Source organism: Vulpes vulpes, chromosome 12 (assembly GCF_048418805.1).
Source record: "Vulpes vulpes isolate BD-2025 chromosome 12, VulVul3, whole genome shotgun sequence".
Classification (NCBI taxonomy): Eukaryota; Metazoa; Chordata; class Mammalia; order Carnivora; family Canidae; genus Vulpes; species Vulpes vulpes.
The window spans coordinates 16,089,462-16,106,044 of NC_132791.1; the positions used below are offsets into that span (position 1 = coordinate 16,089,462).

The following is a 16,583-nucleotide window of genomic DNA, read 5'->3' on the forward strand; positions in this document are numbered from 1 at the left end:
ATGTTTTTATGAATTGTTATATATGTTTACCTATATATAGTGATTATTCATTTTATATACATTCTTTATTTTTGCTGAAGTCCTAACTGCAGAGTGCTTATATAGTACAGATACTTGCATCCACTACCATACTAATCATAATTATCAAACTTTTCCTGGGACCCCCTTCCCCCTTTCCCACTCTTACCACATCCTTAGTTTCATTTACAGTAATTTTTATAATTTATAATTACTGTTTATTTGTCTACATACCTTTATATTGTCTCTCAATCCCTATACAGGCAACGGGAAATTTCTTGTAGAGGCATGGCTCACAGTAGAAGATTAAAAATTATTTTTCTTGATTGAGTGAGTGCTCAGTTGAGGATTCTATTTCCTGATTGATTAGTAAATGTTCTTCATATTTAGTGAACATTAACTCTTTGTCTATCTAATTTGTTGCACATATTCTCTTATTTCTCATGTTTCCCCTTTTGTTGCTGTTATTTATGATAGGTGATTAATGCTAGAAATAAGGTATATTGTAATTTTTAGTTTAATATATTTCTCTTCATCATTGTGATTTCTGAAACATATGTACCTATTAGGTCTATCTTTTAATGATTTACTATTATACTTTTAATTCTTAAGTGGTCTGGAATTGATTTTTAATATATGGTGGAGGGACCACTGAGGGGCTCAGTGGTTAAGCACATCCTTCTTCGACTCAGGGTGTGAGATCGAGTCCCACATCAGGCTCCCAGAGGGGAGCCTGCTTCTCCCTCTGCCTATGTCTCTGCCTCTTTCTGTGTCTCTCACGAATAAATAAATAAAATCTTAAAAAATATATATGGTGGAATTAGGAATTTAAATGAAATTATTTTCAAAAACAATCTCTTCTCTCAACTCTTAATTCCATGTGTACTTCTTCCACAGTCCTTTATGATTTGCAACATATATCAAGATTAAAATCAATTAAATCAAAGTGTCTATTAAATCAATGTGCTTCTTTACATACATTAACTCAGTTGTTCTATTTATTTACCTATTAATCCTTCTGTTACTACTTCCCTGTTTTAGTTTTTGTTTTATAAAAATTGCATTTTCTGATGTATTCTAATATCTCTTAAGGCAAGGCCCCTCTATCATTTTTCTATTTCCCAATTTTCTTGCGATTCTTGCCTGATTTAACTTTCTGTGGAATTTTAGTATTCTGTTAGTTATCAATACATAGCAGATGAAGAAATCTTTCCTTACACCATTGAATGATTCTTAACACTCTTGCAGTTTTCTGACACTGGCAACAGCATTGCCATCTTGGCAGCTCCTTGCTCTCTTCAGCTCTGCACTTGACTTGAGATTTCATTCCATGTGTGCATTTCAGCATGACCATTCTTGCCCTATACTTTTGGGAATTCTAGACTCCAAAATAATGTTGAAGCAGATTATAATGGGAATTAAATCTTAACAAATTAATGGAACAGAATGGCGTACCATCTTAGGTACCAATAAAGGGAAGTAGTAACAGAAGGATTAATAGGTGTGTGTGCGTGTGCACACGTGCATGCACGTTCACTTGCCCCTCTGCTTTTACTATATTACATAGAGAGAAGTTGAAAGATGTTGCATCTGAGGCTACTAGATAAATATAAGATCACTAGATGCTTCCAAACTGTTATAATAAATATTTTTTGAAGAATGGTGTTAAGTTTGTTAAAGGATTAACTTCCAACAACTGGAATTTCTTAATAGAATTGTTTATAGGGATGAGTGTGGTTATATGGATTAATAAGTATTCATGGTGGAGGAGAGAAGATTGTCCTTCATTTTACTATCATGTCACTTTCATGCCAAATGCAGTTGTTTCTGCTTGGTGCTAAATGTTCAATATGATTAGCTAATTTCACTTCCCTATTTAGCAAAGGACAATATTTTTATCCCTGCTTACATTAAAGCTTGCTCCTTACATACCAATTTAATGAATCCCTCTGAAGGAAGTTTATGGATGAGCTTTTGTTCCAACTAGGAGCAAAATATCGGGTCTTGAAGCTCTGCTAGAATTGGTCTTCTTCTCAGTCTTTCAGTCCATAGTCAGAGATTATGATCATAGCCTAGGACTTGAAGCAAGCAAAAGAAAATGGCATTTGACAAATACTATCTCTGATTAACTAAGAACTGTGTGATAAGAGATGACTGAGATGTGATCTTTATCCTAAGGAAACTTCCAGTCTAGTGTGGAAGATAAACACTTAATTGACTAGCTACATTATGGTGTCAAGAATTCTGTATTAGAGGAATGACCAAAATGAGACCGTGACACAGACATGAGGTGATCAATTCTGCTTGGTCAGGAGTGAGAGGAACAATTAAATAAACAAAACCCAAATCACCATTACAGGAAATCAGCAGGGATCAACATACCAAATTTGTATAGGTGTGAAAATGCTCACTCTGATACAAGAAAAATAAATTGTCCACTATGACTCATCTTGGTGTACATGTTTGGAGTGTTGGAGGTGAAGCTAAAGACTAGAAATGGCCTCCTAAGCCATACTATTGATTCTGAAATTTGTTCTATGGGTGACTCAGAGATTATGGTGCAGAAGAACGATATGGTCATATTTATGTTGTACAAAGAAAGCTGGCAACAAAATAGGGAGCTGAGGCCAAGAAGATAGTTGGGAATAATTTGTTCCTGCCAGCTAAATGTAGAGCTTGCCCTCCATTCCTTTTTGCTTCTGGAAGAGGGTTAAAGCAGAGGAGGAAATACAAAGGAAGAAAAGCCTTTTAGCTTTTTTAGGACAAGAAGAACATTCTGGAGGAATTTATGTTGATCAAGAGTAGGAGTGAGGAAGGCAAGCTCAAGATCTTGTATGGCATCTCAAGCCTGGAAACCAGGAACTACCTCTTATTGGATGCTGTCCCCTGGTTTCTAACACTTCTCCCTTTTTTGCTTCTCACATTTAATCTTGTCATTAAATTTTAATTAAAAAAAAAAACTTTTCTCATGTCCTTCCTACCATTACTAATACTGGCTTCCAGGTTAAACATATAGCACCTACTCAAGATCCTGAAGGGCTTTTTTTCCCTCTCCGTGTTGAATGTTGCCCATAGATGATCAGAAGTTCTGTTTTGATCATTACAAACCCTGCTTAAAAGATTAACTTGAAAAACAGAAGTTAACTTCTTCGAATAAATTTTAAAACTCCATCCTACCTCTTAGCATGATTGCTCTCATTTAATGCTTTTAGCCATAGTCTTTCTCCCATAAGTCCCTTCTGAATCTTCACTCCTTAGTCTGCTCATATTAAGATTCTTTCAGTCCTTCATAGAATTAAAATTTCATCTCAAATCCTATTTTTCATTACACATTTTTAGGTGAGAGGGGAGGCCACACTTGCATTTTGTTCAGCACTTGAAACTTTATTAAGAAAGCCTTCCTCATTTTTCTACATATATTATTTGGCTGAATGTTTGGAAGTTCTCAAAAATAGGCCAATAGTCTATTAGTTTCCAGTGAGAACATGTTTAGCTAAATTCAGCCAATATTTATTATACACCTAATATTTGTAAGGTATTGTGCTAAGCATTCTCAGGAATGGTAAAGGATAAGTAAGTCGAATGTCTGCTCTCAGGAAGAACAGTTAACAAATTTATTCATTGGAAAACTATTTCCACTTCACCTGTATGATTAATGACTTGCGACTTTTCGAATAAGAAAAGATAATAAGAAAAAAATACTCTTCCTTCATTGATTTGGTGAGTTCCATAAGTAGATGAAATTGTGATGGAAGTTCCATCAATGTATTTAAATGGCACACATTTCACAGGAAAAATCCCTTCTCAGTAGACACAAATATAATCAAGCCTTCAGTATTGAGCTATACACTTTATCCTAATGTATATATTGCTAATTATAACATAGGTCTTCATCTATTCAGGGTGCTCTAACAAAATACCACAGACTGAGTGGCTTCTAAACAACAGAAATTGATTTCTCACAGTTCTAGAGGTTGGAAGTCAGAGATCAGTGTGCCAGTATAATCGAGGAAGGGCCCTCTTCTGGGTAACAACCTGCCAACTTTTCACTATGTACTCACACAGTAGCAGGGGTTGGGAGCTCTCTTGAGCCTCTTGGGCATTAATCTCATTCATAAGGATTCTGGTCTCATGACTTGGTCACTTCCTAAAGGCTCCACCTCCTCATACCATCAGATTGAGCATTAATGAGGATTTCAATGTGAATTTTGGGGAAACACAAGCATTCAGACTGTAGCACCGTATATATTAAAAATGCCTTTCTCAGAGGCTAAAAGTTTAGTAAACTGATGTGTCCATTTTCCACACCATTCTTATACAGGTGTCTGCACTGTTTTAGCCTTCTCTGCTATTAATTTTAAAGGAAAGCAAACATAATTTCTTTTAATTATTTCACCTGAGAGGAGAATTTAACAAATGAGTTAAAAACAGCCATAGTTGGTAATGGAATACATGAAGGGGACAAGCTATAAGGAAGTAGAAAAGCTTGATAAAAATTTAAGACTTGTTGCCTCAGCCCTGACATTTACACCAAAAACCATTTGCTCTCTGGTACTCTTAGCAAGGAAGATCAGCTGTAAGTATTCAATAATTCAGTTAGATACGAAAGTTGTTTTCCAGATGATGGGAATTTTATCCCAGAGGCATTTGACTATTGCAGGGAAAAATAAAGGATTTTTTTTTAAATAAAGGATTAAGTAAGCCTCATAAGAAAGCAAAATACCCCATGTTACCATCTTTGGCCAATGCTTTCTAATTCTTCTTTTTCATATCTTTAAATACAGAATCCCCTTCACCTACAACTGAGTTTAGAAAATTCATTAAGTTCTGATGCTGATGTCACTGTCTCAATCCTGACCATGAACAACTGGTACAATTTTAGCTTGTTGCTGTGCCAAGAAGACTGGAACATCACCGACTTCCTCCTCCTTACCCAGAAGAATTCCAAGTTCCACCTTGGATCTGTCATCAACATCACCACCAACCTCTCCTCTACCGAGGACCTCTTGAGCTTCCTGCAGGTCCAGCTTGAGAGCATTAAGAACAGTACGCCCACAATGGTGATGTTTGGCTGTGACATGGAAAGTATCCGGCGGATTTTCGAAATTACCACCCAGTTTGGAGTAACACCCCCTGAGCTTCGTTGGGTGCTGGGGGATTCCCAGAATGTTGAGGAACTGAGGACAGAAGGTTTGCCCCTAGGGCTCATTGCTCATGGAAAAACAACACAATCCATCTTTGAGTACTATGTACAAGATGCCATGGAACTGGTCGCAAGAGCTGTAGCCACAGCCACCATGATCCAGCCAGAACTAGCACTTATTCCCAGCACGATGAACTGCATGGATGTGGAAACTGCAAATCTCACTTCAGGACAATATTTATCAAGGTAGGATGCAAGGCCTATGTTACATCCCCATTCGTAGGGTTTTGACAGGAAGTAAAGTTCCCCTCCCTCACCCATTTGCAGAAATCTTGACTGAGTAGCTTTTAACTCTAATAATATTTCTGAGACACTTCTGGTTACATAGGCTAGTGTTTCATGATCTGTCATCTGGAATTTGATCTACAGATTTGAAAGCACACTGTGTATAGTAGGGACTATGCAGTCCTGCTTTTAAACCCTGGCCTAGACCCTTACTAGATATTTTTGACAAGTTATTTTAAAACTCTGACCCTCAGCTTTCTAATTAATAAGCGAAGACTATATTGAATAGCTTGATATATGATAATTAAGATACCATGAAATTATATATGAAAAGTACCTAACACTGTGCCAGCTCATAATAGATACCCAACAAATGTTTCTGTCCCTGCCCACTCTTAAACCAACAGACTTAGACAAATCTCTTTAAATCTATACAGAGAAAAAAATTAGTCAAGTAGGAAATGGATTTTTCCCTCTCCTCTCAGGCCATGATGCTTAAAGCAGTATAGAGTGGTAAAGACATAGAGCCTGGAGCCAGACTCTCTGAGCTTGATTTTTTAGCTCTGCCACTTACTGCTTGTGTGACTCAGTCAAGTTACTTTAACTTCTCTGAGTCTTAGTTTCCATTTTTCTAAAATGGACAATCTATCTATCTAACAATAGATCTTACTATCCATGGGGTCATTGTAAAGATAGGTGATAGCTAGCTAGATGGTAGATAGATAGAGACAGAGAGAGAGAGAGAGAGAGAGAGAGAGAGAGAGAGAATGGATAGCTGGACACAACTAAGAGTTCCACAAGACTTTAATTGACAAAAACATGGGATTTTATATATAGATAGATGATAGATAGATGATAGATGATAGATAGATAGATAGATAGATAGATAGATAGATAGATAGATAATTGGGCACCTTTAATTAGGTAACTTTTTATTTAGGTACCTTTCTTCTCCAGGTTCTCAGTCTGGTTCAGAGGATAGAATGAAATAGCCCATTTAATTTCAAGAATAATCTATAATATGGAAATAATTTTCATGATCCCTGGCAAAAGGAGAATATCTTTAAAAGATATTTAATAGGGGCCTAGCTTTTTTCCTGAAAAAAACCACCTGTAATCAAAAAGACCAAATCAATCAAAAAAAAAAATCAAAAAAACAAAAACAAAAAGACCAAATCAGAGAAATTTTTGCTCTTTTAGAGGTGAGGGCTTAGCTCCAGGCTGGTCCCATTTTTAAAGTTTATTTACTTATTTTTAGTAATCTCTAAGCCCGATTTGGGGCACCAACTCACAACCCTGAGATCAAGAGTCACATGCTCTTCTGACTGAGCATGCAGCCCTTGTGGAGCAAGGACATCTTACTATATTGAAAAACAAAAGACAACCTCATAGTGTCTTGCCTTTTGAAAAGATATGACTATTTGATGGAATGTCAGGCCGTCACAAGCATTTTACATTTAATCTTACACATATGAATTGAGCATCAACTACGTGCAAGGAGACATCTTAAATACCATATACTGGCAGTTTAGTCATAGCCTGTATACTCCCTAAGGAATGTTGATACAATAAAATAATTTAAAATTCATTTGTTAGGAATCTACTAATGATAAAATTAGATATTCCATCATCATGTGAACTTTCCATTTTTCCATTTTCCCCATATTGTATTTGAATTTCCACAAGATTAAAGTCTTTGCATATTTTATTTTACAGCCGCTATCAAGATTTAATCTACTATTTTTGAACTAGCACCTAATTGAGGCTCAGGATTTTATCTAGGATAAGAAAATTCTCCTTCATACAAAAATATAAGCAAAACTTTTATGTATAATTTGAATAGTCATTATTTAGGAAGGGCAATCATAAACAGCAGACAGGAAAAACCCCTTATGAAAGCTATATTAAGTTATTTAGCATCTTTCTGCCTCATATAAAATGGAGAGCACAAGAAAAATGATTCTGTTTGGATCCTAAAAATGTTTAGAAACTACAGGGAGAAATATTTGTTGACTTGGGTTGTATATACCCTAGAGGTTCATTTTATCAAGATCAAACTGATCTTTCTGGCTCCTCAAGGTTTAATTTATATTAAAGTTATGTGCTTCCTTTCACAAGGATCCCATGGTACTTTGTACATGAAATTATATGATGGTACTTAGCCCATTCCATCATCATTATTTGTCTATGTGTCTGACTTCTGAGCTAAAGTATAAATTCTATTAAGTAGAGACACTATTATTCAGCCTAGTTTAATACCTAGCACATAGCAGCCATTTAATAGGCATTTATTGAAATAGAAGGAAGGAAAGGAAATTTTATATTATATTTACATCCTTCATTATCTGTGGCTGTAGAAGAAAAATAGGTGGCTGATAAATAGCATTTTGTCTAAATTAAAAATGTAGTCTTTTTTTCCTTTTCTTTTTTTTGGAATGAAATGTCAGGTTTGTGGATAACCTTTGCCCTTGTGGCTGTTACCATATGTTTATTCCACTAAGTTTGAATGTTTCAAAGAAGAATGTAAGGCGTTTGGAGCCCAGTAGCAATTCACAATGTGTAAGGGTCAGTGACCATGTTTTTATCTCCATGGATGTGTTTGAGAGTGAACTCCAGGAACTTCAGGAAATATGCCTAGGACTTCTTGGACTCCCTGAGGAACATGGTCAAAGAGAAAGTTTCAAAGTGTTCGGGAAAGGTTCAAGGGAAGTGGGCTAAACCCTGGAAGGAGTCTTTATAATGAATAACTGAAAAGCTTGCCTTAAGCCATAAAACATCTGTGGAATTTCCATCAGTCTTATTTATTTTGTTGAATATGGTCTTTTAGGAAGTTCGTTATTCTCAGTCCATAAGTCACATCTGCATACGGTAATTTTCTTAATTGTTCCTAAATTTTGTGAGGCTGACCCCACTCCTTCACTGCGTCACGAAAGTCATGAGGATAATGAGCCTTGAATAGCGAGTGTCAGTTATGCAAGCTTTCATTTCTCACACAATCATTTTCAGTTTGGGCTGACATAATTGTTAACATTTTAAAATGTTAATGAAATCGCCAAAAAACATGAATTTTTCAACATATGCTTTAGACTAGAAAAACTATTTCTCATGACAGGCTACATAGATGTAATTATAGGCATAAGGGATTTTATTCTTCAGGGTCCCCACACCCCAGAGCAAATGTCCATCATAAGTACATGTAGACAAAACCACTGGGGGGCTAAGTTCATAGTATGATCTTTAACAATGTATTTGCAAGTTATTTTATTAATAATTATTTGAGGCAATGAAATCTGGTATGTTACTTGGTAATATGAGGGGTTTGGGGCAGCTGATGGCTATTTGCTGAACTAGGGTGAGGTAGGCAGAATGAAGACCTGCATCCTGCCATTTTTTAAAACTTTTTTTAAAGATTTTATTTACTTATTCATGAGAGACACACAGAGAGAAAGGCAGAGACACAGGCAGAGGGAGAAGCAGGCTCCATGCAGGGAGCCCAGTGCGGCACTCGACCCTGGGACTCCAGGATCACGCCCTGAACCAAAGGCAGGTGCTAAACCACTGAGCCACCCAGGGATCCTCCTGCATCCTGCCATTTTCAAGCTGACAGCTCAGTGCATGAGGTCGAAAAGTAAGGAAATGATTATAAAACAAAAGGATACATGATTCTTTAAAGTAGAGATATGTCCATACAGACAGAGGAGGAAATAATGAACTCTTCTCAGACACCAAGGAGGAAACACTGGAATTGAATCCTTCTAAACGAGTCATTTTCTGGTTTGCAGCAAAGTCACTCGTAGAAAATGGCATATGTATATTCACCAAGACTCAAAAGAGAAATTTGGTACAGTTGGAGCATACATTGCATATGAAGAGTATTTGACATGACTCTGGAAAAGTAGTTAATTTGATAGTGCGCCACACAGGGCTTTCATGCCAAGCTAAGAAGTGTGCATTTTATATGCATACTGGGTGTCACTTGAATGACTGAACATTAGCCACGACATATTTATAAAATCATAATCCTGTAACGAATTAAGCAAAAAAAGTAATATAGCATAAAAACCTTGGAAGTGATTTTTTAAACCATTATGATAAAAAATTGTTTTTATTTCTCAAAACTGGTTTTAGCCTTGCCCTCGTTTACTGCCTTACTGCATTATAAATGCCAGAATCTGGCAAAAGTGAGTAGGAGTTTGACCTATTGTTCCTAGGATTAGGGTTTTTCCATGCTTACTTTAGGCACTGGATTCTAATGAATCTATTGTTCCTAGAGAAAGAGCTCTCTTGGGTTAGTCATAGCATGGTCAAAGACTGTTATCTTTTTTTTAAGAATTCAGAGTCTAGACACTTACAGACACCTCATTCCCTGAGCCTAAGAAGTCCCTGACCCTTTACTTTACTAATTATAGTCCTGGTAGTTATTTCAGCTGCTAAACAGGCCATAGAATCTTGCCTTGATTCTTTGAACAGCTTCTGCAGGTCAGTTCTGTATCAAGTAGGCAGTAATTAGTTCATTTATTTATTCACAAACATTTGTTGAAGCTTACTAATATTAGGTGAGGCCCTTGGCTAATGCTGGAGACACAAAGAATAGAACACATGGGTCTTGCTCTCAGGAAGCTGACAATCCCCTTCTGTTCTCACACTAAGAGCAGATATGCTCCTCTAATTATCCATATTTTTTAATCCACTTTCTTTGACCTGTTTGTTTGTTCATCATTCTTCATTGGAACAACACCCATTCTATGATTATTTTCTGGCATTAGCTCGCACTGTTAGGCCCCATCCTCATTCATCCTTAATGAATAGTCCAACATGCTAGAGACTCTCCTCCTAGCTACGTCCATCTTTATGCTTGCATGGTCAAGCAATACCAAGATTCACTGGCCTTTCATTAATAGTAAATTGTTGTTTTACTTATTGATTCTGCACATATTGCTTACAATGTACTATGTACAGGTATTGTGAGGCACTAGGAAGCTTCAGGAATAAAAGGCCAAAACAATAAATCTCCATTCAAAAATCCCAAGATCTAAATTGACGGTCCACATTTTATTCCTGGATATTTAGAGAATTCCAGAAGAACTTGAGGCTGCATAATAAAATTCTAATTTTAGATGTTCTCACCCTCCTTTACATTAATTTGCTGGCACTGTGACCCCAGCAAAGTTATTTAATCTTTGGAAACTTTAATTTCCTTAACTATAATGATTCCCACCTTGAAAACTCAAGTGGTATACCTAGAGTCATTCAGCTAGTACCTTATAGGGGAAGATTTAAACCAGTTCATCTAAATCCAAATTCCCAATTCAGAATTAATATAAACCTTCCTTAAAAAAATATATATATATATACATATATGTATATTATATACCTTCCTTAAAATATATACCTTCCTTAAAATATATATATATATATTATAAATATATATATATAATATATATATATTCCTTAATTAGGATCCTATTACTTGACAGTTTATATTCTTTCAGTCAAAGCTATAGACACCAGCAGGCATGATTACTCATGTATAGGCATTCTTGTACCGAGGACCCTACTGAGTAAACTAGCTAGCCTATAGGTTTAATCAGGTACTTAGAAGAGGTGGAGTTGCATTGAATATGGAGCCAGGGGTTAGAGGCTGGTAACACTAGTTCCTTGTATCCCTAAGGAGAACCCATTGTTATGCAGGGATCTAGTGTGTCCAGCTGTTACTCCTAAGTTAATATTCTATGCTAGGCTGTCTAAGGTGTAGGAAGCACATGCTTTTGTGTCGTGAATCTTTGGGTCCAACACTTAAGATCTGTTTCCAGATGCTTCCAGTAGGAACTCCTGTCACTGGACTAACTTGATTGAACTTGCTGTTCTCTCTTTGTGTCACTTAAGTCATGCCAAGAGCTGAGTCTGAAATTTTCAGAAAGTCATGGAAGCTTCAAATAAGGAACATTGGAAAATAGGTATTCCCTCAGGACCCTATTTTGATGAAAACAGCTCAAATTTGCTTAGTTCAGCATCCAGCAACTTTTAAACTGTGGAATTTTTCCAAATGAGGAGAGCTTCCAAGCTTGTATTTATTTGCTGGAGAGAAAATTGTTTTGACTTTTTTACTTTGTATACATCTACTATAAAATTTGGAAATATGTCAGAAAGAGGTATGCAAGTGCAGAGGGTAATACTGCAGCTCTACTGAATTCCAGATCTATCTCTCGGGCCACTTCAATCTCCAGACCCTATAACACTTTGGATGGATGATTGACTGGTAAATACCACATGATGTGCCAATGCCAGGGCTATGTTACTACTGGAAGTGCCAGGGCAGTACTGGAGGGGATATCAGTTCCTAGGTTAGTGCTGGAGCCAGATCCAGAGAGCTAGAATAAGTTAAGTTGAGATGTTACACAGAGCAACTAGGAGCAGTCCAAGGGCTGGGCACAGATCACAGTTGTGGAGAAGAGTCAAGGTCCATACTAAAAAGCAAGGAGTAAGGAAAACTACTTAAGGGTATGGAACAGATCTAACTGCAATGTGAGAGAAAAACACAGAAAGAAAAAAGTGCCAGCTTGTCATTTGTGGCACACAAAAACAGGAAAAAGAGAATGTTCTATCCATGTGTCTAATTTTTTTAAGATTTATTTATTTATTCATGAGAGACAGAGAGAGAGAGAGAGAAAGAGAGAGAGAGAGACAGGGGAAGAAGCAGGCTCCATGCAGGGAACCTGATGTGGAATTTGATCCCGGATCCCGGGATTATGCCCTGAGCTGAAGGCAGACACTCAACTGCTGAGCCACCCAGACATCCCCATGTGTCTGATATTTTGGTGTGTATTATTCACACCAGTAGTAACACAGACCAAAAGGTATATATATTTTAGAGATTTCATTTATTTACTCATGAGAGACACACAGAGAGAGGCAGAGACACAGGCGGAGGGAGAAGTAGGCTCCCTGTGGGGAGTCTGATGTGGGACTCCGACCCAGGACCCTTGGGATCATGACCTGAGCCAAAGCCAGACACTCAACCACTGAGGCAGCCAGGTGTCCCCAAAAAGTATATTAACACAATCACATGGGCTATTTTTCTCCTCTTGGGAAAAAAAGCTAACAAGGACAGGAGCTGTCCTTCCATTATACAGTTTTGCTTATAAGTAACTGAGTTTTGCTGATGTTGGCAAAGCACAGACCCAAATGATTCATATGTTTGTACATAGGTATATTTGACATATTATTAAATTGCTCTTGTCCTTTAACTGATATAAATTTGTTTTAAAAGATGAGTTTTGGAGCTGATGTGATCAGTGATCAAAATACATGGGGCCCTCTGCTCTGAGGATTGAAATTTAGCAGTTTCTGATTCTTATTAAATTCCTTATCATCAGAGAGGTTTCCTATCAACCTAATTTCTTTTTTTTTTAAACCTAATTTCTAATTTTGTTACTACCCATTATTTGAGGGGAAAATATATGAGAATTTTATTTTATTATTTTATTTTATTTTATTAAAGATTTTATTTATTTATTCATGAGAGACACACACACACACAGAGAGGCAGACACAGGCAGAGAGAGAAGCAGGCTCCATGCAGGGAGCCTGATGTGGGACTCGATCCTGGGTCTCCAGGATCATGCCCTGGGCTGAAGTCAGCGTTAAACCACTGAGCCCACCGGGGCTGCCCAATATATGAGAATTTTAATGCTTTGAACAATTTGTAAATTGCAGATGCAAATACTCCCTGCCTGACTGAGCCCCATTCTTCTGGTAAAGTGATGAAGAGCTCTTTAAGTGATACATGTCTGATCTGAGCAGAAGACATGCCTTTGGTTGCATTTACCCCATAAACATCACTGAGCAGAAACTCTGGCCAAGCACTGTGTCGTGCCTCAGATTCAAAGATGGCTCAGTACTCTGTAGGTGCTTCGATGCACGCTACAGTCTCTTTCAGCTTGACAGCCTGCAGTGTTAGAAAGCAGAGCAGTGGGTAGAGAGAGTTTGCTTATTCCTACCAGCCACTCTTGTGGAAGAGACTGCTCTAGGAATGTGAAGAATGTCAAAATCCACACTATAGACTTATGGTACAAAAAGTCAAAGACGTAGGTGATCATCTGCCAAATACTTGCAGGTTAGGATTACTGAAAACGATTAGAAAGGAGGGCGAAGGCATCATTGCACAAGGAGCTCAAGAAATCATCTATATTTAATATTCATTTTGGAGAGCTATCCCATACACAGAGAACAAAACCAAAGAAAGCAATGTCCTCTGACAGAATTGGACCATGGGTAAGCTCTGTGGCTCAGGTGGCAAATTCATGTCATCAGGCAGGGGTCTGCTGCAATGAAAGAGGCCACAAAATGAAAGCTGAACTAATAGCAACTGGCCATACAAATAGGCAAAGGGTCTCCAGGGCTATTTAAAAGAGAAAGAGAGAGAGAGAGAGAGAGATGGCAAAAGAGACATGAAAAGAATAAAGGGAAGTAAACAGATTTCAGGAGTGGGAAAGTACCTACTAGAGTGGCAACAACAACAAAAATAATCACATTAGCTAGAGATGGCCAAGAGCTGATTCAAGACAAGACCTCCTTCTAACGGGACAGGATATTGGTGATTCTGTTACACAAAGTCCACCAACAGGAAAAGAGGGAAAGAGAGGAAGAAAAGAAAATTCAGAAAAATAAGAGAAAAGAGCAAAAAAAATAATGAGATAACCACGGGTTAACCCATATATCAGAAACTGTAAGAAACCTAGAGAGGGAGGGGAAGAAATCTAGAGCCTGGGGAAGAGACACAAAATGAGGATAATTTAGAGAATAAGCGGCATTAAGGGAAAAGTCTTGAAGAGTTAAGAAAAATCACACACATAGATTAAAATACAAACATAAAATATAAATAGCTAATAATTCAGACAACTACAGTGGTTGTAAAAGATCAGGACTGGGTGTAAATTCTAAAAGATAAGACTATCCAAAGACAGAATAGATTGGGGCTCTCCAGTGATAAAAAGCAGGAAAAAAAAAACCCTATGAATATGAGCTTGTCACAAATGTAAAAGTGTAGAACTTTGGAGGCTGTGAGTTTTGACTGGCGATTCATTACATGATTATAGATAATGAATCATGTGAAGAAAAGATGGGATTTCTGAACATTAGCAGGTCTCTTCCCAACTCTCCTCTCCAACGCCCAACCCCTACCCCATGAAAAGGAGAATGAGAAACTTTAAGGATATTCCTTTGTCTCATACTAAGAGGGCTTTATTGAGCTTTTGCTGTAGTTAGTAGCTCTAGAGCTAAATTAAAAATGACCAAGAAATAAATATTTAGATTCACTGCATAGGAGCAAGTCAAGCTGATAAGGATTAGGTGGTGCTGCTGGGAGGGAAGTTGGAGAGAATGTCACTAACAATAATATAGGCAAAGGCAAGAATTCAAAATTAAGTTTTCACAGTCTAAAAAATTTTATAGAGCTTTATGGAGGATGAACAAGTCTCCCCTTCCTCAGGGGGGGAATATTAAATGTGATGAGATGATCAGAGGAAAAGAAATTCAGCTCATTTTTCAAGATATAAGACAATGAGAACACAGATTTTTTTTAATGATACAAAAGAAAGTTCCCAAAGGGGAAAATAAATTTTATGGCTTTACAGAGCAAAATAGATATGCCTGTGTACAAATAAGATTAACGGAAGGCAATGGTAGCAGAAAAAAAAAAAGGTAAGAGGGCAATCTAAAAAGAAATAAAAAACAAATGAGAGAAGTAGATATACAAAGCTGAGTGAAAAAAAGATCAAAATAGAAATAAAAATCTGACCTGTAAACAACTGGGCACCGAAGAAGACACGGGAGGATGATGATGTTTATAAACAATGGTTCAGTTCCTCAGTGGTCAAAAGGAAGACTGGAAACAATGGATTACTACAGAAATAGTTCAAAGGTAAGAAAAGGTACAGATTTATAATAAATAGAAAAAAACATAATACTAGTAAAACTATATGCCAAATAAGAAGAAAAAACAGGGACAACAGATCTTAAAATTGGTTAAGAACATAGCAACATCATTTGTAGCACTCCTGCTAACTTTATTTAACTTCAGTACATTTTAGATCAAGTTTTTTTTTTTTTAAGATTTTATTTATTCATTCATGAGAGACACAGAGAGAGGCAGGGACACAGGCAGAGGGAGAAGCAGGCTCCATGCAGGGAGCCCAATGAGGGACTCGATCCTGGGACTCCAGGATCACACTCGGGGCCTAAAGGAGGTGCTCAACCACCGAGCCACCAGGTGTCCCTAGACCAAGTTTTTAAAAAGTAAAAATAGTACATGAATAATGTAATTAGGTAAATTAAGATAAACACTGCAGTTAACATCCTCTGATTAAGGAATATAGAAGTATTTGACACAGTTGATCACTGTCCCTCCTTGCAATATCTTTTTTACTTGGCTTCTAGAACCCAACGCAGACTGCTCTTCTCTTACCTCTCTGGCCAACTTCTCAGTTCCCTTTGCTAGTTCTTCCTCAGGCACCACCTTTAGTGTCAGAGTGCTCAGATTTACTCCGGGGTCTTCTCATCTATTGTTACTCCTCTTGGGATCTCTTTTGGTCTCCTTAAATACCACGTCTAGGGATGGCTTCCAATTTCGTAGCTCCTGTCCAGATCTCATTCCTAAGCTCCAGACGATCTCTAACTACCTACTTGACATCTGCATTTCAATTTCTGTAAGTTATCTCCAGCTTAACCCGAGCACATTGAACTGGTCATTCTCACCCACCTCAAACCTGACTCTCCTACAGTTTTCTTGATCTCAGTGGCAACTCCATGCCTCCACTTGCTGGGGCAAAAACTTTGGTGTCATCCTTGTGTCACCTTTTCCTAGCAACCATATCTGAGCAAATCCTGTCATTTCCAGTTTCAAAATATATCAAGATCCAAGCTTCACTGCTACCACCTCAGGCTAAACCATCCTCACTCTTTCATCTGGGTGTTGGAAACAGCCCCCTAACTGGTCTTCTGCTGCTGCTCTTTTTTCAGTTCATTCTTAACACAGCACTGTGGTGATCCTGTTAAAATGTAAGTCATGTCATATTGCTTCCCTGCTCAAAAGCCACCCACGGCTTTCCATCTCATGCAGAGAAGAAACAGAGTCCTC

General features: G+C 37.5%; 1 protein-coding gene across 2 annotated transcripts in view; it reads left to right on the forward strand.

Moving 5' to 3' along the window:
- The window catches only part of GRIN3A (glutamate ionotropic receptor NMDA type subunit 3A), a 151,288-nt gene that overhangs the window by 40,087 nt on the left and 94,618 nt on the right, over positions 1 to 16,583 (forward strand). For both annotated transcript variants that reach the window (XM_026013172.2, XM_026013173.2), the window contains exon 2: positions 4,803 to 5,407. In XM_026013172.2, the coding sequence (XP_025868957.1) occupies positions 4,803 to 5,407 (605 nt within the window). The remainder of the gene's footprint in view (positions 1 to 4,802; positions 5,408 to 16,583) is intronic.